We start from the raw sequence: 26,965 nt of genomic DNA on the forward strand, positions 1-26,965 counted from the left end.
TTCCAGGAAATGTGGTGCTTTCTTTTGACTTCCAAGGGCACTAGGTACACTCATGGTGCACATACATACATGCAGGCAAAAATTTATAAAATAAATCTAAAGGGGATGCTATTAAAGAAAAGAATTTCAAACAAAGTGTGGTGATGCATACCTGTAATCACTGGCACTTGGGAATTAGAAGCAGGAGGATTTGGAATTTAAGAGGATTTTGGTCTGAGCTGTATGAGAACTTCTTTGCAAAAAGAAAAAAAAAGTAATTTTACCCACTTCATGGTGTTTTTTTTTGGGAGGGGGTAAAAATGTGTGTATGTGATGTGTATAGGTACCCCTAGAGACTAGAAGAGGGTCTAGATCCTCTGGAACTAGAATTACAAGTTTTATTTGTGAGCCACCTGATCGGAGTGCTGTGAACTAAATTTACTTGGGGTTCTTAACAAGAGAAAAGTCGTTCTTAATAACTGAGACATCTCAGCTGAGTGGTGGCGGCACGCGCCTTTAATCCCAGCACTTGAGAGGTAGAGGCAGGCAGATCTCTGTGAGTTAGAGGCCAGCCTGGTCTACAGAATGAGTTTCGGGACAGCTTGGACTGTTTCACTTAGAAGTACTGTCTTGAAACCCCCCAAAATAATAATAATGATAACAATTTAGCCATCTCTTCAGTCCCCTAACCTCCTATTTAAAGACCACTTTGTGTGTGCACTTGTGTTGCTTTTCTGTTTCTGTTGGTAGACAGCTAGTTTATCCTCTAGCATGTTCTTGTGGTCCCTAAAGGAAACTTTTTGTAAGCTGGAAAAATCCACATTCATTTTATCAGATAGAAAAGTGCCTATGTCTTCTGGCATCTGGTTGGCGGTGCTGCCTGCTCTATGAGGTGTTAGTCACTGAGTAGTTTGTATGACACTGCCTTTCTTCCTCTTCAGGTCATCACCAATCTAGTGAAAATGCTGAAGTCTAGAGACACAAGGAGAAATTTCTGTCCTCCAAACCACTGGCTGTCAGAACAAGAGGATATCAAAGCAGATAAAGTTAGTGAAAATCTCCTTAATAGTTTTCATTAAAAATAGTTTCTCACCTTTTGTATTTCTGGGGAGAGTAAGTCTTTTAAAATTGTTTAACTCTTCATTTAACTTCTGAGTAGGTATCATTGTTGTCTGCAATGCTAACTCTTGGTCAGAGAGCAAGATAAGTAGCAACAGCCTTGGCCTAGACAGCATCCTAATTATTTTTATCTGATTGGGCTTTTGTTTTGTTTTGTTTGCCTCAGGTTAGACTGAAGCCCAATATTTGTCTATTAGAATTGAAATCAATTTTACTTTTAGTAGTACTACCAATAAAAGTATTTTCATTAGTTAAAAAATATGGGCTTTGGGCTGGAGAGATGGCTCAGCGGTTAAGAGCACTGGCTGCTCTTCCAAAAGTCCTGAGTTCAATTCTCATCAACCATATGGTGGCTCACATCCATCTGTAATGAGATTTGACGCCCTCTTCTGGCGTGCGGGCATACATGGAGGCAGAATGTTGTATACATAATAAATAAATCATTTAAAAATCTATTAAAAAATAAAAAAAATATGGGCTTTAGGCTGTCTGAGGGGCCAATATAATAGAATATTATGAAGATTTGAATCTAAAGCAAACTAAATCTTGCAGATCATCAGAACGAGAGTATGTAACAGAGGGCATCAGGTGGTCCCAGAGAAATTCACCACTAATGCATTTTAGAATCTTTGGGGATGGGGATAGGAATGCGGGTGCAACAAGAAGCCAACACAGGAGTGTGGCAGGACAGTGGGGGTATGACTGGATCCTTGGGGAAAAGCCATCTTCAAGTTGAGCCTGAGGCCTCCAGCCCTGCCTACTGGCAGAGTCTGCAAATGGACAGATCTTGCAAAGTGAACAGCTCCTGGGCCCAGGTAGGTGACTCTAAGGAACTTTTCCTGCCAACACAAAAAGTCTTTAACACAGTTGTAGTTCTATATTTAAGGTGTGGTGACCTGTCACAGTAGAGGCTGCTGAAGTGTGAGGACAAGTAGGGATTCCTGAGAGCCCCTCTTCTCAGACATAGACACTGTCCTGGGAACTCTGAGCAACACTGAAAATAACTACATGGACTGGTCTGGTATAGTAACTCCGCAAAATCACAGTAGCACTCAAGAAAAAAAGACCTTCATCCATCAGTTTTATAGAGTATGAAGGAACCATTTCATTATTTTGAAGACTTTTCTGAAAAGAAAAAAGTAGTAAACATTTGACCTGCCTCTCTAGGGCTATCTAGATAGCATTGATGCCTTCCTGCTATATGTCTTCCAGATAATGGGTATCTTATCTTGTGGGTTCTGGGAAAGTGTAACCTGCCATCATACATATTGGGCCTAGTGCTCTAAGCCTCTCTAAGTAGTGAGTATGATCCAGATTATAAGCAGAAATTTGAACCTTCATTATAATAAAATTACAAAGACCAAAACTAAGGGATGAAAAAAAAAATTATAGATTAAAGCAAAACTTAAGAGAACTTCCTCTACTTATCTGACTTTAATACTAATTCATCCAAATTAATTGGGAAAGAAAAATTTTAAGAGGAAGTAGGTAAGTTTAAAGTTATTTTTTTTAAGTGATATGATTTGTTTTGTGATTATATCATTGTTACTTTACTCTGCCCAGACTCTCACCAGTTCACTTTAAATAGAATATGAGGGCATGAAAGGCACCCTGCCCTGGACAGGGATAGACAGCCAGCTCCTTAAGGAATTGTAGGTGCAGATGCCATCAGATAGTACTAAAGCCGAAGAAAATGCTGACAGCAATTGGTTCCCACAGGTCACCCAGCTCTATGTACCTGCATCTAGACATGTGTGGCGGTTCCGGAGGATGGGCAGGATTGGCCCACTGCAGTCCACCCTGGAGGGTAAGTTCTCCTCGGTTGGAACTGCTTTTTGCAAGGGCAAATACTCTGCAACATTCAGTTCTTTACTGTTAGCTCTGCGATTGATTGATTGATTGATTGATTGATTGATTGATTGATTGTGCTGAACACCACACAGCATTTCATCCAATAAATAACAATTAGCTTGTGTGCCCTGGTAAACAGGTAGAAAATGATTGTCAGTCTTTGGTGGTTATGAATATAGCTGCTATTATCAGTGTCTAAGTGTTTGTTTGAAGATAAATACTGGAAGAATCTAAGTCACTTCAAACATGTGTTTAACTTTATAAAAACTGCAGAACTGGTTTTTTATTTATTTATTTATTTAATTTTTTTTTTTTTTTCGAGACAGGGTTTCTCCATAGCTTTTGGTTCCTGTCCTGTCCTGGAACTAGCTCTTGTAAACCAGGCTGGCCTCGAACTCACAGAGATCCGCCTGCCTCTGCCTCCCGAGTGCTGGGATTAAAGGCGTTTGCCACCACCCGGCCAGAACTGTGTTTTGAAGTAGCTATGGAACCTTGCATTCACCACTGATATGTGATTTATGCCCTGTTACTTTGTATCCCAGCCAGTCCATGGGATTGTCATCGTGGGATTGTCATGTTTTGTTTTGGTTGATTGGTTTTTACTTCTTTGACAGAGTCTCACTATGTAGCCTTACCTCGTGTAGTGATCTCCCAAATCCTGGGATTAAAAGTGTGCTCCACCGTGTCTTCTGGGATCTTATGGATGTAGCATGGCCATTTCAATAATGAATAGTAGCTGTGGTTGCGTGGCCCTTCAACATGCTGGCATTGATGAGGGAGGAACTCATGGGCTTCACAACTTCTGAGGAGCTATTAGCACTTTATGTTTGTAAGGAAGTGGGAGTCATTTTCTTTCTTTTAAAAAAAAAAATTAATTATTTATTTATTTATTTATTTAACCTGCATGCCTAAACACACACCAGAAGAGGGCACCAGATCTCATTGTAGATGGTTATGAGCTACCATGTGGTTGCTGGGAACTGAACTTAGGACTTGTGGAAGAGCAGCCAGCTCTTAACCTCTCTCCAGCCCCGGGAGTCATTTTCTTTAGCAATATAGCCCCATGTTCCAGTATTAACTCCCTTCCCATATTCTTTTTTCCTTTTCTTTCTGTTTTTTGGTTTTTCAAGACTGGGTTTCTCTGTGTAACAGTCCTGGCTTCCCTGGAACTTACTTTGTAGACCAGGCTGTCCTTGAACTCACTAAAATTCACCTACCTCTGCTTCCAAGTGCTAGGAGTAAAGGCATGCGTCACCACTGCCCAGCTTCTGGGTTCTTATAAGCAGCTCTAGCTAAACTCAGTAGATCACAGAAAAGATGAGTTGGGAGATTAGTTGTGAGGAAAGTGGTCAGCAAGAATAGGAGGAGGATAAAAGGATCATGGGCTATGAATACGATCACCATAAATTGTGTGAAACTGTCAAAGCTTTTTTTTTTTTTTTTTTTCCGAAATAGAGTTTCTGTATAGCTTTGGGGCCTGTTCTGGAACTCTTGTAGACCAGGCTGGCCTTAAACTCACAGAGATCCGCCTGCCTCTGCCTCCCGAATAGTGGGATTAAAGTTGTGCACTCATTCCATGAGTGCTGACTGTGTTTATAGAATGAACAGACAGCTGAAGATGGTTGTTCACTCTGTGCTTGTCTCACTCACCTGGCTGGAATGACCTCACAGATTTCAGATTGGGCATGGAGGGTGTTTATGGATCTAGAAATAGATGGGATCACTGGGTTATTTTTAGATTCTTAAAATGATCTTATAAATCCTGATTTAGTAGCTGGCAGTGAACGGAAAGAAAATACAAATGACTAATGAGTTTTAACATATGTGTTATAGTGGGTCTGGAGTCCCCACCCTTGTCTGTGTCTGAGGAACGACAGCTTGCCATTCTGACAGAACTGCCTTTTGTGGTTCCATTTGAGGAGCGAGTGAAGGTATGCTATTCTGACCTTATGATGTTAACATAATTGAGAAACACCTCAAGTAAAAAAAAAAAAACTCCAATTTCATACTTAAAATCTAACCAGCTACTTCTATATAAGCTGAAGGCATGCTTTCCCTTATAGTTAGCTGAGCAGCGTATTAGACTAGAAATTTCTGATAGTGAGGCCTATGGAAGATTGTTTAAAGTGTATATGTTGTTACTAAAAATGCCAAATTTTTTTGTAAAGGTTCTTTGTGTACCTTCATTAAAAAGTTACTATGACCATCACTGCCTTGTAAAATGGAAAAATACCTTAGCTCCTTTCCAGATGATTTTGACACATGTTTAAAAGATTACATGTATATTTCCCATTTAATTTGGACCTTTTTTTTCCCCCTTCTGGTTTTTCGAGACAGAGTATCTCTGTGTAAAAGCTCTAGCTGTCCTGGAACTAGCTCTTGTAGACCAGGTTGGCCTTGAACTCACAGAGATTCACTTGCCTCTGCCTCCCAAGGCTGGGATTAAAGGCATGTGCCACCACCTTTCGGCATGGACTTTTTTTATATTAGAAATCTTCTAGAAATTGCTAGGTCCTTCTCTCAGGTACGGGCCTTGATATTTTTCAGGCCTACATTCTTTGTCTGGGGTAAACAAAAATGGACTGACCAACCAGGAGGCTCTGGGTCAGTGGTTCTCAGCCTTCTTAGTACTGTGACCCTTTAATACAGTTTCTCGTGTTGTGGTGACCACCAACCTTAAAATTATTTCATTGCTACTTATAACTAATAATTTGCTACTGTTATGAATCGTGATGTAAATATTTTTTTGAAGACAGGTTTACAGAAGGGATCATGAGTACACAGGTTGAGAGCCACTGTTCTAGGTTCATAAAAATGCTGGCATAACATAGTACCAAACTCTTGAGCTCCCTCTACTGGTATTTCACCATCGTAGACATTTGAATTTTATTCTTGGAGAAAATATTCTAAGATTAGCTTACTGCTTTAAGAGCTTTATTTCCCTCTTAAATAATATTTTAAACGGGGTGTGTGTGTGTGTGTGTGTGTGTGTGTGTGTGTGTGTGCGCGCGCGCGCGTGCATTCTATAGAGTTCGTCCGGAGGCTGAAGACCAACTTTTAGGAATCTGTTACCTCCTATCATTTAGGTCCCTGATCAAACTCAGGTCATAACTCTTGACAGAAAGTGCTTTACCCACTAGGTCATGTCAGTACCCCTACCTGCCTAAATTGTTAAGAAAGTACTTAATAAATGAACACATACTGTGACATGGATCTTTCAAAACACTGTAAATGCAGGGGAAACAGCTTTATAAATACTTAAATATTCATTTCTTGAAAAAAAATGTTTGCTACCTTGTATAAAAAACCGGATGTCAGAAGTTATAGAGATATAAAGTTAAAACATTTAACAGTCTTGATTTTAGGTTGTTAATTCTTTTAACAGCAAGTCTGTTGTTTCTAATAACCTTAACAACTTTACCTTTTTGTTAGATTTTTCAAAGGTTGATTTATGCAGATAAGCAAGAAGTTCAAGGAGATGGTCCATTTCTGGATGGGATCAATGTCACAATAAGAAGAAATTATATTTATGAAGATGCTTATGACAAACTTTCTCCAGAAAATGGTATATATACATATAGTGCTCTGTGTGTTCCTATATTTGTTAGGGGGGAAATAGGAAGTTGGTGTAGAAAATAATAATTGTTGTTAGGTATTTAATCCTAGTACCCAGGAGACATAGGAAGGTGGATCTCTCTGAGTTTGAGGTGCACATTGAGTTCCAGGACAGTCAAGAGTATATAGTGAGACCCTCTCTCAAAAATAAATAAATAAACAATTCTGTTAAGCCTGGTTCTGGGTATGATGATACATGCCTTTAACCCTAGCAAAAGGGCCAGGGCTGCATAGGAATGGATGTACACAAACACACAAATGTGAAACTGTATTAAATTTAAATCAATTAATATTAATTTAACTGTATTAAATTTAATACAGTTTCTGTGTGGTTATTTCGGGAGTAAAGTTTGATTTATAGTTGATATTAATAAATGGCATTAAAAAGATCAGTATGCTTTTAATTTTTTTTTTCCTCCTTAGACCAGATCTCTCTACATAGCCCTGGTTGTCCTAGAATTTACTATGTAGAGCAGACTGGCCTCCAAATCACAGAGATCCACCTGCCTCTGCCTCCTGAGTGCTGGGATTAAAAGCATGTGCCACCACTTCCCAGCTTGTTGTTTAGACATTTTGATCTGGAGAAAGGAGGTTTCCTGAAACTTAACAAATAATTTTTATTTGTTTTTTGATTTTTGAAACAAGGTCTCTTTATGTAGCCCTGGCTATCTTGAAACTTTATGTAGATCAGGCCATCCTTCAACTCACTGAGATCATCCTACCTCCACCTCCTAAGTTCTTGAATTAAAGACATGTATCAGCATACCCACGAGCAGATATTTTTTAATTAAAAAAAAAGCCTTTCAACATAGAAGCAGTGATATGAAATTTAGTTCTTTTGAAAAAAAAAAAAAAAAAGGAAGCACTTGTCATTTCAGAGTATTAAATCCTCTTGTATGACAGAAACATCCTTAGCAAAACTTACAGTTTCCTCTGTCACAAGCCAGTTCACTCCTTAAACAATTTCTCAGGCCACTGTTGCCTTAAACTTGATGAAGTGCATGTTTCGGCTGTCAGAGTCATAAGCATACTTGGGTTTCACACAATTGCCTGGTATATACTATGCCCTTGTGGGGACTGAGTTCCAGCAAGGTGGACAGTGAAAGGCTCAGCTCAGACTGAAAGCATGGAGTAAAAGTGTCTTTATTTTTCACTTGCATGTCTAGGAGTCAGGATATTGGCGTAGAAAATAAAAAGCTGTGTATATATTTCCACCACAGATTGATGAAATAGGGTAGTTAGTACAAAGGATATAGTTTGCTTCCTTCTTCAGATGTTTTTCTAGCTCGCTGTGAGTCTTCATATATAGAAATGTGTAACTCTAGAAAACCGGTTTGGCTCATTTCAGATGAAGAAGACAGTATCTTTAGCTTGTAGTCAGGCTTGTCTTTGATTGGAATTACTTCGTGGATCATTTCAGTGGCAACGTGTTAGGACTACTCACTATTATCCATTACTCTAGTTGTCCCAAACCTCTCTTTATAAAAAGTCTTCTTCCCCTGCCCAACCTAGTTCAATTGCCTAACTTCCATCTTCAGAGATGGTGGGTTGTTCTTACTTAGAATCTTTCTCCCACTGGTTCACTAACCAGCCATCTCCTGTGTGATATATCTGTGGAAAAAGGCTTTCCATGTAAGCCCTGGGAAAGTTCCCATCAGTTTTTTGTTGTTGTTGTTTTGGTTTGGTTTTTGGTTTTTCAAGATAGGGTTCCTCTGTAGCTTTGGAGCCTGTCCTGGAACTGGCTCTTATAAATTGTTTTGTTTTATTTTAAAATTTGTTCATTTATTATGAATATAATGTTCTGCCTGCATGTTTCCCTGCAGGCCAGAAGAGGGTACCAGATCTCATTATAGATGGTTGTGAGCTACCATGTAGGTACTGGGAATAGAACTCAGGACCTCTGGAAGAGCATCCAGTGCTCTTAACCACTGAGCCATTTCTCCAGCCCCAAGTTCCCACCAGTTTTATTGGCTGCTAATGTTTTTAATGGGACCTTCTACATAAATATTGCTATTTCTAGGTTATGTTTATTTTGTTTATTTGCATTTTAAGCAACTTTGATGTTTTAGTATTATTGCTTTATTGAACCATAAGTGTTAAATGTTCCTGATTGATCATCTCAATGCCTTTACATAATGCTTCCTGTAATACTGTTTATTTTATTGCCTTTTTTTTTCTTTTTTCTTTCTTTTTTTTTTTTTTTTCTTTTTTTACAGAACCGGATTTGAAAAAACGGATTCGTGTGCACTTGCTTAATGCCCATGGCCTGGATGAAGCTGGCATCGATGGTGGCGGTATTTTCAGAGAGTTTTTAAATGAACTACTGAAATCCGGATTTAACCCCAACCAGGGGTTCTTTAAAACTACTAATGAAGGGCTTCTATACCCCAACCCAGCTGCTCAGATGCTTGTGGGAGATTCCTTTGCAAGGCATTACTATTTCCTTGGCAGAATGCTTGGAAAGGTAATCTTTATATAAAAATAAGACTCAAAACAAAGATGTCTGCCATTCCACTGTTTTTGTTGTTGTCTAAATTTCATTGATTATTATTATTCAGAATTGTTAAAAGTCATTTTGGTGATCCCTAGCTAATACTTATTTATATAACAACTACAGTTCATCATCATATATTGCCTGGGCAATAGTTAGACTTTAAAAAAATAGTATAGTATGAAAACAGAAAATACTATAAAACTCTGCACATAGAGGTTTTATAATAGCTACCTATATATTTATTTTCATTTGATTTCTGTGTGTGTGTGTGGCCATAGTTTGACACTGGTGTCTTCCTCAGTTGCTCCCTATCTTCCTTATTCTTTGAATTAGGGTCTCTCACTGAACCTAGTGCTAGTTCATTCACTTAACTGACCCTCAAGCCTCACCTTTCCCCATCTCCCCAGCACTGGAAATACAGATGCATGCTGACTGTTTGTGGTTTTGTTTTGTTACTGTGTGTGCTAGGAATGAAACTCCTCCTGTTTACAATGGCAAGCACTTTACCTATTTAGCCATCACTGTAGCGCCCCACAGGACCTATTTTAAATTTGTTTAATGTAATTTAGACCTGTTAAATAAAAGGGGAGTATGGAACTGAATGCAAACTTACGGTTTAATGGTGAAATGTGCAGTGTTCCCTCTAATTTAAGTCAGATACAAGACTCGACACTGGGAGATCAGCATTGTAATTGCTCCCTGTAAGTAACCAACAAAATGTAGTTGCTATATTTACTGCTACATTTAAAAACGTAGAACTCTTTCATACAAGCATATATTTTTAGAATTTATTTTTTGCTTACTTGAATTTTAAGTAAAAATGTTGGTTACTGCTAATTATGGATACATGTGTCTAGTAGACTGTTCCAGTCAAATCAGGAGCTGAAATTCATACCCATTGTGTCTTAAATGAATGTGTATTTGAGCTTTAATTTGATCCCAAGGGACATGCAGTTTTGGAGTGGTGGAAAGCATAGTGCATCTGAGATATGTCCAATAGCAGATATGTGTCTGCTATCAGGCTCAATATTTTTATCAAGATTTATTTTTATTTTTAATTATGTAGAGGTCTGTGAATATGTGTACGTGAGTGCAGGTGCCCTCAGAGGCCAGAGGCATTGGATCCATCTGAAGCTGGAGTTACAGGTGATTGAGAGCTGATTGGCATGGGGACTGTGAACTGAACTCAGGTCCTCTGGGAAAACAGCGTGCTGCTCTTTATCACTGAGCCATCTCTGCCTTCTAGCTCTTAACTACCGAGTTCGTATTAGTATGATACAGGGAAGATTTTATGCTACCTCTAACTCAAACCCATTTTGAATCCTTGTAGCTTGAGGACAAAAGATAGATACAAAGTACCCAGCCAGTTGTAGCAGGGCAGCTGAGGACTCAACATAGCTGAGGAAGGAGGTGGTTCATCTGCCCTCTCTTCTGGCCCACTTTCAGTTTAAGTTAATCCCCCAGGTCTTTTACCTTTTTTGCAGACAGGTCTCACTACATAGCCCTGGTGTCCTGGAGCTCAGTATGTAGATCAGACTTGGCTTCAAACTCAGAGAGATCCATCTGCTTCTACCTCTTGGGTGCTGAAATTAAAGGCATTAACCACCACACCCAGCCTGAGTTAGGGGTTTTAAAGTATAGAAGAAAGATGTAGCATATTTGGTAATATAAAATAACATTGTAGTGTACGCGCAGCATACCCACTAATGACTCTTATTACCAAACCTGATGACCTGAGTTTGATCTCTGTATTCAACATGGTAAAAGAAGAAAACCACCTTTCATATATACTCTATGATGTATGCCTCCTCCCTAAATAAATAAGTGTAATAAAGGGTATGTGTGTAAAATTCCAGTATCTTTAGCTTTCAGACAATTTTTAAAAAAAAAAAAATTAGATTCCACTTTTCCCCAGTTAGAATAACTACTATTAAAAGACATAGGCAGGCATGGTAGCTCGTGGCTATAATCCCATTATTTGGAACGCAGGATAATTACTTTGTTTCATACTAGCCTGAGCTATGGGTAGGTGAAATGCTAATGAGAGAAGGGGAAAAAGAATTTTGATCCTTCGGCTGGTGGTGGTGCATGCCTTTAATCCTGGCACTCAGGAGCTAGAGACAGGCAGGCAGGTCTCTGTGAATTTGAGGCCAGCCTGGTCTACAAAAACTAGTTCCAGGACAGACACCAAAACCATACAGAGAAACCCTGTCTTGAAAGAAAAAGAGAAAAGGAAGAATCTTGATGCACAGTTAGTGAGGGTGTATATATAGACTCTAGTATAGTTCCTCAAAGAACAAGTAGAGCCCTCAGATCTGGAAACTGAATCTTATAAGGTCTGACGTATTTCCAGAGAAAATGGAGTCAGCATATCAAGTCCTTGTTGTTCCATATTCACTGTTATTGATCATAATAGCTAAGATGTGAAATTTACTTAGGTGCTCAACAGTGGAAGATATAAAGAAATTATAGTATATGTACATGATGGAATAATATTCAGTTGTAAAGAATGAAGCCTTGGTATTTGCAGCAAAATAAATGGAACACTTTTAATCCCAATATTTGGGAGGCAGAGGCACTTGGATCTCTGTGAGTTCAAGGCCAGCTTAGTTTATAGGGCTAGTTCCAGGACAAAGAAACCCTGTCTCGTTAAAAAAGGTAGGGAGAGGGGATTTAAGTGAAGTAGTTCAGACACAGAAAGACAAGTACCACATGTACAACCTGGTGTGTGAAAGCTAAAATTAAGCTGTCCTGAAAATAGAATGATGATTTATATTTATAGAAGTTGGGGAGAAAAAGGGGTAGATAAGGTAGGCTGGATTTGACCAGTGAGCACTGTGGGCATGTGTACATGTGTAGTACATGTGTAGTACAAATTCTAATTGGTCTTAAAAATAAAAACCAGGAGTCAAAATATTAGGAAGTAAAAGCTGAAAGATCAGAGAAACAGAGTAGCCAGCCACTAGAGCTGAAATCTCCAGAGCAGAAAGAGACCAGACTCCTGTCAGTCTCTGTCTATCTGTCCCTCCCTCCCTCATTCCCTTCCTTCATCCCCCCCCCATTCCATCATTCCATCCTTATCCCCGCCTTATATTCCTCTCTCCACCCAGCCATATCACTTCCTGTCTTCACCTTCCTAGAGCTGAGTTAAAGGTGTGAGCCACCACTGCTCTTGTTTTCTCTTAGACTGGATCAAACTCATGTAGCCCAGGGTGGGCTTAAACTCACATTGATCCATCTGCTTCTGCCTCCCAAGTGCTGGAATTAAAGGTATATGCTACCACTGCCTGTCCTCTTATGGCTAACTAGTGGCTTAGCTCTGAACTCTGATCTTCAGGTAAGCTTTATTTGCTAGATCACAAACAAGATACCACCACAGACTTGTGTAGAAATGTTCACACTGAACCTCATTTATCTTAGTATAAATATTTATCAGTGTATAATGGCACATGCTTTAATTTCAGCACCTAGGAGGCTAAGGCAAGAAGATTGTGAGTTTAGGGCCAACCTTAATAAGACCTTGTCTCAGAAAGCAAGGACTGGGCGCATAACTCAGTGTTTTAGAGTATGTGTACTACACATTGTTTAAACCCTAAGACTGCAGAATAAAAATATTAAGTGAATTAAGTAAATTATTTTGTTTAAACTAGCTCCTTGAGAATAGTGGTTGATTTAGTTCCACAGAGTTTTCTGCGTGGGAATTCCTAAGGGATTTCTAAAATACCTGTTTACCATCTGATTGTAAGTGGTTAACTTTGTATCAGCAAGTCTGCATCCAAATGAATGCACCCATACAGCACTAATAGTGAGCACCTGAACACTAAATCTGCAAGAGAAGAAAACTAGCTATTGATTGATTATGGTATTTATTGGGTCATAATATATTTAAATTTTCTTAATGCATATGTTAGTGATTGTTTACTGTGATAAAGTGCACAAAGGTCTTCAGAGCAGCTTTGCACAGGAAGAATTACCTCCCGTCACTGGTCACTTCTCAGTTAAAAGTTCCATTAGCAGATGGTTCCTGCCTGGGCTCTGGGTCGCGGCTGCACTTTGTTGCCTGTAAATCAGACTCTAGACAGGGATAAGTAAACAGCTTGGGATGTGGTCATGTCATGTTGGACTTTTTTACAGACAGAAGCACCTTAGTCCATTTAAGCCAATTAAGTTCAGAATATTTATTGGAACAAATCCTTTATCGTATTTGAATTCTACTTGAAATTTTTCCCCTTGATTCAGAATATTGATTTAATTGGAACAGAATGCCTATAAATCAGATTATTTGGTAATACTGTGGTCATATATTTGAAAATTTTAATTAGCAGATTGTATAACTTCAGCATGCTTTATAATTGTGTATTTTGGTAGAGTAAGTATGCAGTTAATGTATCATAAAGTGTGATATTGACAGTTAGCAGTTGATCTTGACCTTTCTGGAAGCTAAAAGAACTTATTCTTATATGTCATTAGTGTCCCTTTAGTAAATGCTCTCTGGGTTTAAATCTGTGAAGTTTGAGGTGAACATTAGGACCCTTGCTTGCCTCATCCTTCACATGACACAGCTCCTCTCCTCTGCAGTCATCTTTCAGCTCTAAGCTTATTAGTACATGGTGTCCCCTGCCTCACCCCTTGCCATCAGACCAAAGGCTCTTGTCTTCCTTAGACTTGTGGTCTTGACAGTAGCACAGGCTTCCTAAAACTGAGACAGAGCCTTTTACACAAATACTCATTTAGTGACCATGCCAGATATGGTTGTACACACATTTAACCCCAGAACTGGGGGGGGGGGGGTGCGCAGAGGCAGGAGGATCTCTGTGAGTTTAAGGCTAATCTGGTCTATATAAGCAAGTTCCGGAACAGCCATAACTAAATAGTGAAAGACACCCTGTCTGAAAAACAACAACTTAGTGACCATGACTAGATGCGTGTGTGTTTTGTTCTTAAAGAAGGTCATATTGGAAAGGCAGTGATAAGTAGATGAGCCCAATCTCTGAGGTGCATGAGACCAGGTAAGGAACTCCTGATCTTGACTGCATGACCTTTGTTTGTTTGTTTGTTTTGTTGTTGTTGTTTGTTTTTTGAAACAGGGTTTCTATGTAGCTTTAGAGCCCCTCCTGGAACTAGCTCTTGTAGACCAGGTTGGCTTCAAACTCGCAAAGATGCGCCTGCCTCTGCCTCCCGAGTGCTGGAATTAAAGACATGTGCCACCACCTCCCGGCTAACTTGGATGTTTTAAGTAGGTAGAGCAAGCACTCAAATAGGAAGGCTCCATAGATTGGTGACAGTGGAATCTTAGCCCTGGTAGTGTAGAGCTGAAAAGGAGTTATGTACAAGGGCATTGTTGCTGAATCAGGGTAAAAGGAAGAGGATAGTGTTGCAGGAGGCTGTCCAGACTTGAAATAACCACACAGAAACTGTATTGATTAAGTCATTGCTTGGCCTATTAGCTCTAGCTTCTTATTGGCTAGCTCTTACATCTTAATTTAACCCACATGGCTGTGGCTTACCAGCAAGGTTCTGCCCAGCATCTGTCTCTGGCAGCTACATGGCTTCTCCTTGATTCCGCCTACCTTTCCCAGCATTTAGTTTAGTTTTCTCCACCTACCTCTATTCTGCCCTGCCAGACCCAAGACAGAGTCTCTATTAACCATTGGAATTCACAGCATACAGAGGGACATCCCACATCAGGATGGAAAGGAGGCTGCCTAGTTTGTTCTGAGAACAGAAGGATGGAAGTGGTATTGGCTAAGCTAGGGAACGTTGGGTAAGGATGACCAGTTATTTGGTTTAGATACCTGAGACATGCCTAGGGACCTTAGACAGACACTGTATTCAAGAACGAGGTCTGGCCAGGAGGTGGCACGCACCTTTAATCCCAGCACTTGAGAGGTAGAGGCAGGCAGATCTCTGTGAGTTTGAGGCCAGCCTGGTCTATGGAACTAGTTCTAGGACTGTTAAACAGAGAAGCCCTGTCTCAAAAAAAAAAAAAAAAAAAAAAAACAGAGTTACAAGCTGGAGGGGGGCACACAGAAGGTGGAACTTGGGAGCCAGGTTCCATGGATCAGCAGAATTCTACAAAGGAAAGAAAAAAACAAGGAGAGTGCAATGTCTCAGAAGCATGATAAAGACTGTCTCAAGGGAAAAGAAGGATAATTGCTATGCAGTGTTACTGATGGGCCAAATAACATTAGAACCAGAGAGGTCACCTTATTATTTATCAGTGTGGACATCACTTTGGAGTGGAAGCAAAGCCTCAGCAGATGGTCAAGGACAGTAGCATCACTGCAGCTAAGGTACATTCTGTGCTCTGCACCTGTGACTGTCATCTGGGAACTGCTATATGGCCATTTGAACTGACAAGCAGTGAAATGAAGGACATTTTCCTTAGCGGTAGACAAACAAACTGCTGCTTTAACTCTCAGCCTGAAGCACAGACCTGCTGCTTTGAGTAAAGAGTGTTCTCTGCAGGATCCCATTGGGGTGTATTTGGTTCAGGTAGAGCTAAGGGGTATTTGGGAGCATGACTAGAAAAAGACAGAAGGGCAGCGAGAGTGCTAATGATTCTCGGTACTTCTCTCAGAGTGTGTTCACATGTACAAGCAGAAAGACCTCAGTGAAGTCATAGGTGGTATGCTTCAAAGGGTACTAAGATGAATGAATAGAGCCTGTGTGTGAAGGAGGCTGATACTCTCCAAGGGTGACCCAGGTATAACAGCTTTACCTGGGACTTGATAGAAATCTGTGTCCCTTGGGCTAGCTAGCTGCCAAGCCTGTAAGCTGTATTTTGCCAGTCTCACAGCATTTGCTGGGCTGACCCTGAGAGTAGCTCTCTAGAGAAACATGGGTTGTCAGTTGACTGAGGTCTGAGTTAGAGTGAGCCAAAGTGACCACTAACTAGAAGGAGGCAAAATCGGCTGAGCTGAGCCAGATGTGGCATCACCTATAACCCAAGCACTTGAGAGGTAGAGGCAGGAGAATTGGGAGTTCAAGGCAGCCTGAGCTATTTGAGACCCTATGTCAAGAAACTAAAGAAAACAAAATGATGAACTGGGTGCAAACACATTAAAAACACAGACAATGATTACAGAATCCCTTCTTAAAATCTGGACTGTTCAGAAAGGAAATCAGACTGGAAAGATGGTTCAGCAGTTAAGAGCATGTACTGCTCTTGCAGAGGATCTATGTTTGGTTCCCAGCACACACATGTTGGCTCACAACTGTCTGTAACTCCAGTTCTAGGGAATCTGACTCCTTCTGACCCCCAAGAGCGCAAGCACGCATGTGGTGCACACATTCAGTCAAAATAATTACACACATTAAAAAATAAGGCAGGAAGGAAATCAGTCTGTGAGTGGGAAAAGAAGAGAAAGACAGTGAAAAGGAGAAAAAAGGGCTAAAGTTAGGGTGAGATAGGGAGTCAGGCAGAAATTAGCATGGACTGTCAAACCCAGAGGGTAAAGGGGATCTGAGTGAGGGTCAGTACATAGCAGAATAGACTTAAAGACCAGGTGGCCATGCCAAACTAGTGAAGGTGGCACGAACTAAGTAGCTAGAATGTTAGATAGATGTCACCAAAGGTTGTCACAAGGCTGTTGGAGTAAAAAGCTTTTGCTTGTTTGTATTATCCTTGTTATTGTTGTTATGCACATGCAGTATGAAGTGAGCGTGTGCCACAATGCACTTTTGCAGGTCAGAGGCCAACTGTGAAAGAATTTTTTCCACTATGGGTTTTGAAAATGGATCTTAGTTTCATAGGCTTGCATGGCATTCACTTTTACCTACTGAGCCCAGAAGTGAAAATCTTGTATTAAAGAAGGCCTGACAGTGCTGGCAAGGTGTCATGGACCTGTCCCAATGTAGATATCACAAGAAGAATATGTGCTCTGTAAGCACAGGTAACTCTGTGGGCTTAAATGCTACAGGAACTGCCTGTGACTGAAAACCAAAGATTCTAAATGGGGGGGGGGGTGTTGTTTTTTTCTTTTCTTTTTTGTTTTGTTTTGTTTTTTATTCAGGGTTTCTTTCTGTAGCCTTGGCTGTGCTGGAACTCTCTCTTTAGACCAGACTGGCTGCAGAGATCCACCTGCCTCTGTCTCCTGAGTGCTGGAATCAAAGGCTTGTGCAGCCATTGCAGCTTAAATGAGTCTTGATGACATATACATTTGTAGGTGACCTGAAAGGGTCAAGAAAGGGCATGCGGTTTTACAAACAAACTCATATGAGTAGCCCTGTCTGTAAAATGTTACCTGACGTAGTTGGCAACTAATAAGTGTTTTAAGTGGATGCTACTATTGATGTACTTGAGCCCTATAGCCAAGACTTGGTGTGTCCTGTAGAGTAGGAGCTTACACTCCAGATCCTCATGGGTCAGTCCAGTTCTTAACTTCCAAAGCTCAGGTCTAGAGTGTATGACCCTGGGTATACATACTTAGCTCAGAGCTCTGTTTTGTTTTTTTAAACTATGTGGTTAGCCTGACTGGAAATAATTAAAATTACTATTTGCTTACTCATTTAGGATGGCTTTAAAGCAAGACATCATCTCCTATAGTTTTTAGATTAAGTTATAAATGTTCACTTTAGAACTACCTGAAGATTGATAGAGATGCATTTGAAAAGCATTATTTTTTTATTGATTCTTAATGTAGTAAATTACCAAAGTTATTTGGCAGCAAACACAAGTGGCCTGTGCTGTGGCTCACATTTCTTCTCCTGATAGAGCCACAATTTGCATTAATTACATTGAGACTGCACTCACTTATATTAAAAGGCTTCTACTATAATTAATCCTTTCCATTTCGAACCGTTTTGGCACCATTTCTGGCTATAAACACTCATAAAGGACAGATAGCTGGAAAACACAGCACAGGGTTTTCTGTATACCTATCTTTTTCTCCTGTGACAGGTAGTTATTGATATGTTTCTAGGAACAAGTATGGTGCAATGGGCTGGAAAATGCTAAGTGGGTTATTTTGCATAAAAAATAGACAGTTTTAGAGTTATATAACTAACCTGTATTTAGAAAATACCTTGATTTATGCTTACATCTGTATCTCAGTTGCATACATTATGGAAATTTAATTTATAATCCATTTAGCTGATGCAGTCATAGTTTTCAGTGCTATCATTTATTAGTGCTTGTATATTAAATGCTTTAAAGGTTTAAACCTGCCTTATGTAAAAAATTATACCTATACATTTACATTTTATGAGTCACAGTGGGATTTCTGCTTAAAATTCAGGTAGCCCTGATATATTTAACGAATTTCTCTGGTTATTGTTACTAATGCAGAAATGGCAAACAATGACCTTCCATATTGAACATCCAATGATTTACACTCCAGCTTACTTTCAAAGTCCACTGTGTAAATGAGGGCTTTTTCTCAACACCTGGGATCAATCATGCAGCTTTATACAAAATGGTCTCCTTGGCTTTGAACTCATCTTTCATTTAGAAGTAATGGTGTTTATAAGTACTCCAGGTTAATAGTATTAACCGTTTTTTTTGTTTGTTTGTTTGTTGGTTGGTTGGTTGGTTGGTTGGTTGGAGTTTTTTGTTTGCTTTTTTTTTTATTGTTGTTGGGGGCTTTGTGTTTGTTTGAGACAGGATCTTACTATGTAGCTCTGGCTGTCCTGGATCTCACTACATAGGCCAGATTGGCCTTGAACTCTCAGATTTTGTTGTGGTTTGTTTTGTTTGTTTTCACCTTTTTTGGTTTGGGTTTTTGGTTTTTCGAGACGGGTTTCTCAGTAGCTTTGGAGCCTGTCCTGGAACTAGCTCTTGTAGACCAGGCTGGCCTTGAAGTCAGAGATCCAGCCCACCACTTCCAGTGTTGTTGAAGGAGCTGCGGGCTGCGTTCCTGCCACCCAGCTCCCAGCCGCCTGGCTAGCTTATGCCCCAAAATAACAACACACAAACTGTATTCATATAAACACTGCTTGGCCCACTTCTATTAATGTGTGTAGCACCACGAGGTGCCCTTACCAGGAAGATCCTAGCCTACGTCCATCCTGGGTCGGAGCTTCATCGCGTCTGCCCCAGAGAGCAGAGCTATGGCCTCTTAGCTCACTTCCTCTTCCTCCCAGCATTCTGTTCTGTTTACTCCACCCACCTAAAAGCTGGCCTATCAAATGGGCCAAGGCAGTTTCTTTATTAGCCAATGACCTTCCTCCATCACAGTGTATTAACCATTTTTAACTTGAGTGAACTATGACCTTTTGGAACAACTTTTTTAATATTGTCAGTGGATACTATGTGAGTGGTTGCAGTTTTATTATTCATTCTCTTATTTTGTACTATGTTGTCAACTTTTAAAAAGTTGATTGGGAAATGATTCATCTTCAGATTGGCTGTAAATCACAGGGACATGCATCTTGTTTTTCCTAGCTAAGGTTGACAAGGTTTTCCTAGTGGGTAACCTGGAAAGGAACATTTTAGAGTGTCTGGTAGTAGCTTTTTGAAGCAAAACACCAGTGCCATGCAAAATGCTTACTTTAGGGAAGAGATCCTCAACTATTTTCTAGTGTCTTTCAATCCTCTGACCCAGGTGAGTTTTCAAATTGTGGTCCTCCTCCAAGATCTGCATACACTGTATCTAGGCTTTCCACTATTGGTTTAAGAGCTAATGGCATCATAGAACACAGTATGAAACAGTGAATGAGGACTGTGGCTACTTGGAACTGAGAGTGGGTGAAGAGTGATTCACTTAATGTCTTACTGTCAGGTCTCATATGAAGTGTATGATGTAGCTGGTAATGCCCCTTGCCTGGAGCGCTGGGTAAGGGGTTACTGTAGAGTGAAATTGCCCATGGAGGAGATTTATTTTTTTATCTGAACATTACCTGGACATACAACTGCCCTGGGAGGTGGGGAAGGAGCACAGACTCGCCATGAACATTGATCTCTAGGTTAGACATCCCAATAGAAAAAACACTTGTGAAAGAACTCAGATTTCTGTGCTCCTTAGAAGTCAGTTTCTTAGCATGTTAGATCTTGGGGAAATGAGTTGGTCATGGCCTGCTCATTGTGATGCCTATGTTTACGAGAGTGTTTAAGAACAGCAACCAATCTGTTTACTAGAAAACTAGACAAAGGTTGGTTACAGTTTCCAAGTTTGCCTGTCAGAATAAGACACAAATAATATGGGGGTGGTTGGTTTTCACGTGCTTTTGTGTGTGCTCATCTGCCATGGTGCACATGTGGATGTAAAGGTAAAAGTTCTTTCATTCTACAATGTGGTCCCAAGGATCAGGCTTGGCAGCAAGAGCTTTCACCCCCTGAGCTACCTTGCCACTAACTCTAATTTTTTTTTTTTTAATCTCACCACACATTTTTGAGTCTTTATTGCATTTTACAACTGTGGCCATTGGAATATTTACCTTGTGATGTGAGTGAATCTCTGACCTGATGTTGGAAACTTTACTTTCCATCTCTGCCAAGAAATCTCTGGAGATCTACATACTAACTAACACTAATTAATCCAATAGTTGTCAGCTTCTAGCCACAGTGAGATGATCATCCATTGCCTCAACAACCAGGGCCAAGATTAGGAAGCTGGCAGTCGGGTGGGAGCATGAGAGCCAGGAGTCTTTACACGTCACTGGTAGAAGAAAAGAGTTCTAGCATTTTAGAACTCTTTGGGTAATGTCTTCCTTGTGCCGGCTACCTCTATGCTCTCCTGCTCCTAAGTAAATGTTCACGAGAGTTCAGAAGTGACAACACCACGCATACCCATCACCAGGTAAATGGGTGAATCTATCACACCTCAGTAAAAACCTAATGTGTGCTATCTTATAAGAAGTCTTATAAGATATCTTATAAGAGTGGTGAAACTTACTGTTAAGAGAGCAGACTAAGGGTAGATCTGTGGAGGGGGTTCCCTTAAGTTACTCAGGTATAACCAAGTAAGAAATTTATCAAGTGTCATGCAAGGTTTGTCTGTCAGTTATACTGTTGTGCAAATAATTTCAAAAAAATTAGCGTTAAAGGTAGAAATGACCTGCTTTAAAGACAATTTCTCCTCTTTTTTCTTTTTAAGGGGCGTGTATGTATGTATCTGTGTGAGCATATACCATGTGTATTCAAGAGCTCACAGAGACCAAAAGAATACATTAGATCTTCTGGAGCCATAGTTACAGGAGCAAACTCAGGTCCTCTGGAAGAACAGCAGTCCTCTGAACTATAGTAGTAGAGTGTGAGCAGCTGCGGCTGATATGTCCAGATCTATAATCTCCAGGGAGCTGTGTTCAAGCTTTAGTGCACCCTGTCTGTGAATGTGGTCAAGTTAAAACATGAAACCATGCTGAATTAGAAGAGGTCCCAAAATCCAATGACCAGTATCTTTCAAAGATAAATGGAAGGTGTGACACAAAGAGACAGTGAAGACCAGCAGGTGCAGAGGCAGGAAGTAGAGGGGTACCGCTGAAGCCATAGATTATGGGTGTTCCAAGCTGCCCGGAGCTTGAAGGATCCATCTGTAGTGTTATGAGACAGTACTCTGGTGTGTTTGAGTTTCCTGTTGGTGCCTAACACTACTACAAACCCTAAAGCACTCATGTCTGACTCTGTGAAAAACATTTGTTTACCTATTATGGCATAAAGGACTTGGCAATGACCTTAGAAGTCCCACTTGGTATTAGCACTCTGTGGTTTGAGCCCTGGCCTAGCACATGGTAAATGCATTGGCCTCACTTATGGTTGTCTCATTATCATGGAGACAGAGTATACTACTCAGGACTCTTTCACTGTTGAATCAAACTATGTTTGGGTTATAGGAAGCATGAGGATAATATTGAATGTTAGTAATCCCTGTCTGCCCTCTGGTCTATCTGAAGGCTCTGTATGAAAACATGCTGGTGGAGCTACCATTTGCTGGGTTTTTCCTGTCTAAGCTACTGGGAACCAGTGCAGATGTGGACATTCACCATCTGGCCTCATTGGACCCTGAAGTTTATAAGAACCTGCTTTTCCTCAAGAGCTACGAGGAGGATGTGGAAGAGCTGGGACTGAACTTTACTGTTGTGAACAATGACCTGGGGGAAGCACAGGTGAGCTGGGGCTCATTTCATTCTTTCAGTGGGAAAGATGTTCATACCTCTGTTGCCATGGCAGTATTCTTAATTGGAAAAGATTTTTAGGGTGGGGCTTGGCAGCCACAGCAGCTCAAGCCTTCCATTTCGCTCCTATTCTCAACATCTTTTTAGGGCTAGCTTGCCTTGCTGGGCAGTCCTTCCCTCTCTAAATTAGTACCTCATAGCTGTGCTGCAGCTGGAGCTTCTCTCATTTCCATCCTGGGGAGTGACTGCCAAACCTTCCTTCCCTCACTTCTACCTGGTCACTCCTGCTGCTTTCATCCTATTTGCAAAAAGATAAATAAATAAATAAATAAATAAATAAATAAATAAATAAATAAATAAATAAATAGGCCTATATTAGAGTCGGACTAGGTTTTGATGTTGTTTTGGTTTGTTGGGCTTTTGTTATTTGGTGTGTGCACTTTGTGTGCATGGTTTTTTTTGTTTGTTGGTTTTTTGAGGCAGGGTTTCTCTGTAGCTTTGGAGCTTGTCTTGGAACTAGCTAGCTCTTGAAGACCAAGCTGGCCTTTAACTCAGAGATCCACCTGTCTCTGCAGTGTTGGGATTAAAGGCATGCTCCACCACCGCCCAGCTCATGTGTATTTTTGTGAGACAGAGTTTCACAGGTGAAGCTGACTGATCTTCAACACACAGGTCTGCCTACTTCTGTCTCCTACGTGCTAGGATTAAAGACATGTGCCTAACCCAAAATCACTTTTTTCTTTCTTTCTTTCTTTCTTTCTTTCTTTCTTTCTTTCTTTCTTTCTTTCTTTCTTTTCTTTTCTTCCTTCCTTCCTTTCTTTTTTTCTTTCTTTTTTTTGTGTGGGAGGGTCTGGTGAGACAGGGTCTCACCTGCTTCTGTCTCTAGTGCTTGGATTGAAGTCATAAACTACCATATCCACCTCCAAACTATTTTTTTGTTTGTTGTGTAGTTTCTTGAGACAGGGCTTATCTGTGTAGCCCTAGCCCTGGCCGCCCTGGAACTCATGCTATAGACCAGACACGGACTCATTGTGTAGCTCTGGCTGTCCTGGAAGTCATTACATAGACCAGGCTGGCCTTAAATTCAGATCTGCCTGCCTTTGCCTCCCAAATGCTGGGATTAGAGGCACGAGCCGCCGCCACCTGACATCCAAACTAGTTTTCTTGATACCAGCTTTATCATTATGTAAGTCACATTTCCATGAAATTCACTCTCTTGAAGTAAGTAGATTCCGAGTTGGTAGGCATCATGATAGCCAATTGCAGAATATTATATTTGTCCTAGGAAGAAAAACAGTTGTTTTCTGCCCGACCTTGGCACAGCAGCATACTATCCTATCTTTTGTAGTATGTGTTAAGTGTTCCCAAAACTTAGAAAACTCCTTAAAATGCTTACAAAACTGTACATACTGATGGATGTAGTAATTCTAGCACCTGAGAGACTAAGGCAACAGACTTACAGATTCTAAGCTAGATTGGTCTATATCCAGAATTTGTCTCAACAAAGAGTAGAAAACATACATCATCCTCATAAGTGGATCATTACTAGCCACCAAACAAAATGTGAGCTAAGGAAGCACAAATTATAAGCTGTGAAGTATTAACAAGCATGACTTAAAAGTTATAGGTAGAAAAGTTGGAGCTAGAACCCAGGCATGTGCTAGGCAGGCACTGTGCCTCCGACAGCATTGTTAGTCCTTGATGTACAGCAGTAATCTTTTTCTGAGTTCAGTAATTGGGTTAGTAACAAAGTTTGTTCTTGTTTGTTTGTTTTTTAAGACAGGAATGATCTCAGTATGTAGCTCTTGACTGTTCTGGAACTCACGATGTAGACCAAACTAGCCCCAGTCTCACAGAGATCCACCTGCCTCTACCTCCCAAGCATCAAAGGCATGTGTTAACACACCTAGCAATTTTTTAAAATTTACATTGTTACTTGTTTCTGATGTTGGTTATTCAAAGGTAATCAGTGCATGAAATACAAGTATGTATTCACATAGTAAAGTGACTGTAGAGAAAAAGTCCCTGTGTATTTCAAACATCTAGAAGAAAGGAATTCGGTTGCTTTTATCATTGAAAAAATGATAAGTGAGCCAGGCAGTGGCGGTGCACGCTTTTGAGGCCAGCATGGTCTACAGAACAAGTTCCAGGAGAGGCTCCAAAAACCACAAAGGAACCCTGTCTCAAAACAAAACAAAAAACTTTGTGGCTATGTGTTTAACCTGACTTTAATGTGCAGCAAACATCATGACATCACATTACATAGGAACCCATAAATGCATACTTTTTTTTTTTTTAATGTATCAAATGAAAAATAAATTTAGGGGGTTGGGGAGAAATATCAGTTCATAAAATGCTTGCTGCTCAATTATGAGGACCCCATTGCCCATGTACAAAGCCAAGTGTTGTAACCTGGAAACATCCTGGGTGTGTTCTGTGCCAAGGTTCCAGAATTCACCAATCAGTCACACCTAGGGAATAAACTGTAATTCTAGCACAGAGGGCAGGGGCAAGATTGGCTGGAAGGTGAGGTTTGTACCATCATAAGGATGTTTTCTTTGTACGGCCAGTATGTATGCTACTGTTGCCCTGTATCTTGGCAGCATGATCTCTTAGTTAAGGTTTCTGTTACTATGGTAAAACATTGACCAAAAACAACTTGGGGAGGAAAGTGTTTATTCGTCCTTCAGTTTATAGTCTGTCTTCTGGGGAAGTCAGAGCAGGAATTCAGAAACAACCCCAAGGCGGGAACTGATGCAGTGGCAATAGAGGAGTGCTGCTTACTGGGTGCCTTCTTGTAGTGTGCTCAGCCTGCTTTCTTATAGAACCCAGGACCACAAGTCCAGGGGTGACCCCACCCACAATGGTCTGGACCCTCTCCCGTCAGTCACTAATTAAGAAAATACCTATAGGCCAGTCTGATGGCCTGTAGTCTCAATTGAGGATACTTCTTTCCAAATGACTCTATTCTATGTCAAGTTGATTTAAAAAAAAAAAAAAAAAAAAAAAAAACCAGTCGGCACACTTGATTAGTACTGTGAGGTGATCCCTGAGGCAGCTACTGGTGGCATAGAATTTTCCACTGATTTAAGAAGTGATAAATGCTGGTGTAGAAATTGCTATACCAAAGATCTCATGAGAAGAGTACAGAAGTACCAATCTAAGGGACTTCTGCAGAAGTACTTAGAAGCAGAAAACCCTCTGTGGGCCATGTGTCACTACTCTTCCTCTGTAAAGTAGCAGTTCTGTTCCTAGAGTATTTCCTTAGTGTGAACAATCTGCCTGTTCTCTGTCTAAAAATGAACTTAAAGTTTAGATGCTAATTTATATGTGTTTACTGGAGGAAAACGCCAAGGGTGTGACCACACCATAAGTAATCATGAATAGTGGGAATACAGTCATAAAACCTTGATTGGCGTCCTCAATTTTCTTGGCTAGATGACCTTAGATAAGTCACAGGGCCTTCCCTGATATGGGAGCAACTGTGGTGGTATCACTGTTGACCCTCAGAAGTCCCAGAGGAAAATGCCTACAAGGAAAGCACTGCTGGGGGTGGAACCCAAAGTCTCATGATGCTGGCCATTTCCTCTACCACTAAACTATGCCCACAACCTGTCCAGTCTTCAAAGGGTGTCTTAATGTTTCTATCAAACCTAGAATTGTGGCGCATTTGGGTGACTTTTAAATAAACATAGATGTTTAGATTTAGTCTGAGGGCAGATTTTAAATTAAAGGTAGTATCACCACTTTATTAAGTCACTAGAAATTTCACTGTTATCTTACTAGGCAAGATAATTGGTGGTCTTGGAAGTCCATTTAACTGAAAACTTGATTGTTTCTTTGTCTTCACATCATACAATCACATCATCATCTATTACCTTCCTTAATCCATTTAAAGGAAGCAATGTTTTTATATATGGTGATATAATAGCCAGCCTCAGGAGGCCTGGTTAACAGATGAACTGTCAGCTGAATACAAGGAGAGGAATTAAGGTAATGAACAGTCCTCACTCAGCCCAGAGACAATGGCTTGAAAGCCCATTGTAAGATTTGATGGGTCACAAACTGAAAAAGCAAATTAGTAAGAAAGATTGAATGTCTAAAATGTGAGAAACTGCAGGAAGGAATCAGTCAAGTTTAACACTCAAGTTTAAAGCTGCGTAACTTTAATAAAATGGCAATTAGACCACTCTGCCGTCCAGTACCAGATACAGATAAGTAAAGTTCTTCACCTCACATTTATAAAAAGTGGCATACTTGGTATAAAAGCCACTACTCAGCTCATAGTATGTTCTTGTTATTCTGGAGATTTAATGGAGCCATGAAAAAAAGTAAAGCTGAAGTGGTGGTGTTGCCAGTAGTTCTGTGATCTACATTATAAGCACCCTACAGCCAGAACTTGCCTCCTGCTTTCCCAGACACTGATCCCATTTCAGACTGTCGTTCTTAGTTCACTAGCAGTGAATGTTAAAGTGGATACACAAAAATGATTTTGCTCTTTTATTGTGTGTCTCCACCCTCTCACTGCCAATATGTGGCCCAGGATAGCTTAGAATTAGCTGTCTGCCTTTGCTTTCCAAGTGCCAGGGTTACAAGTGTGCAGTCCTACCCTTGATTATTGTATGTTCTTTATTCACAGAATAGGTAACCTCCACTAACCCCAGAAATGTATTTCTTTTACATTGTTATAAACAAGGCATTTCAGAGCATGCTCTTGTAGCTGATGGCACCGCATCTCTGGTGACCTGTGGTGGTCTTTTCTGTATGTGAAAGTTTACACAGTCATAGCACCTGCTGCTGAGGCAAGGACTCACTGCAAGGTGAGAGCTACATTTTCACTGCACTACTTTCATA

At 40.3% G+C, this 26,965-nt stretch overlaps 1 protein-coding gene across 1 annotated transcript in view; it reads left to right on the forward strand.

Moving 5' to 3' along the window:
- The window catches only part of Ube3c (ubiquitin protein ligase E3C), a 104,747-nt gene that overhangs the window by 59,794 nt on the left and 17,988 nt on the right, over positions 1 to 26,965 (forward strand). Inside the window, exons 14-19 of the mRNA XM_050119916.1 lie at positions 921 to 1,025; positions 2,818 to 2,905; positions 4,783 to 4,880; positions 6,382 to 6,514; positions 8,781 to 9,028; positions 21,890 to 22,102. Of these exons, the coding sequence (XP_049975873.1) occupies positions 921 to 1,025; positions 2,818 to 2,905; positions 4,783 to 4,880; positions 6,382 to 6,514; positions 8,781 to 9,028; positions 21,890 to 22,102 (885 nt within the window). The remainder of the gene's footprint in view (positions 1 to 920; positions 1,026 to 2,817; positions 2,906 to 4,782; positions 4,881 to 6,381; positions 6,515 to 8,780; positions 9,029 to 21,889; positions 22,103 to 26,965) is intronic.

Source organism: Alexandromys fortis, unplaced genomic scaffold (assembly GCF_014885135.2).
Source record: "Alexandromys fortis isolate MF-2015 unplaced genomic scaffold, M_Fortis_MF-2015_v1.1 scaffold_177, whole genome shotgun sequence".
Lineage (NCBI taxonomy): Eukaryota > Metazoa > Chordata > Mammalia > Rodentia > Cricetidae > Alexandromys > Alexandromys fortis.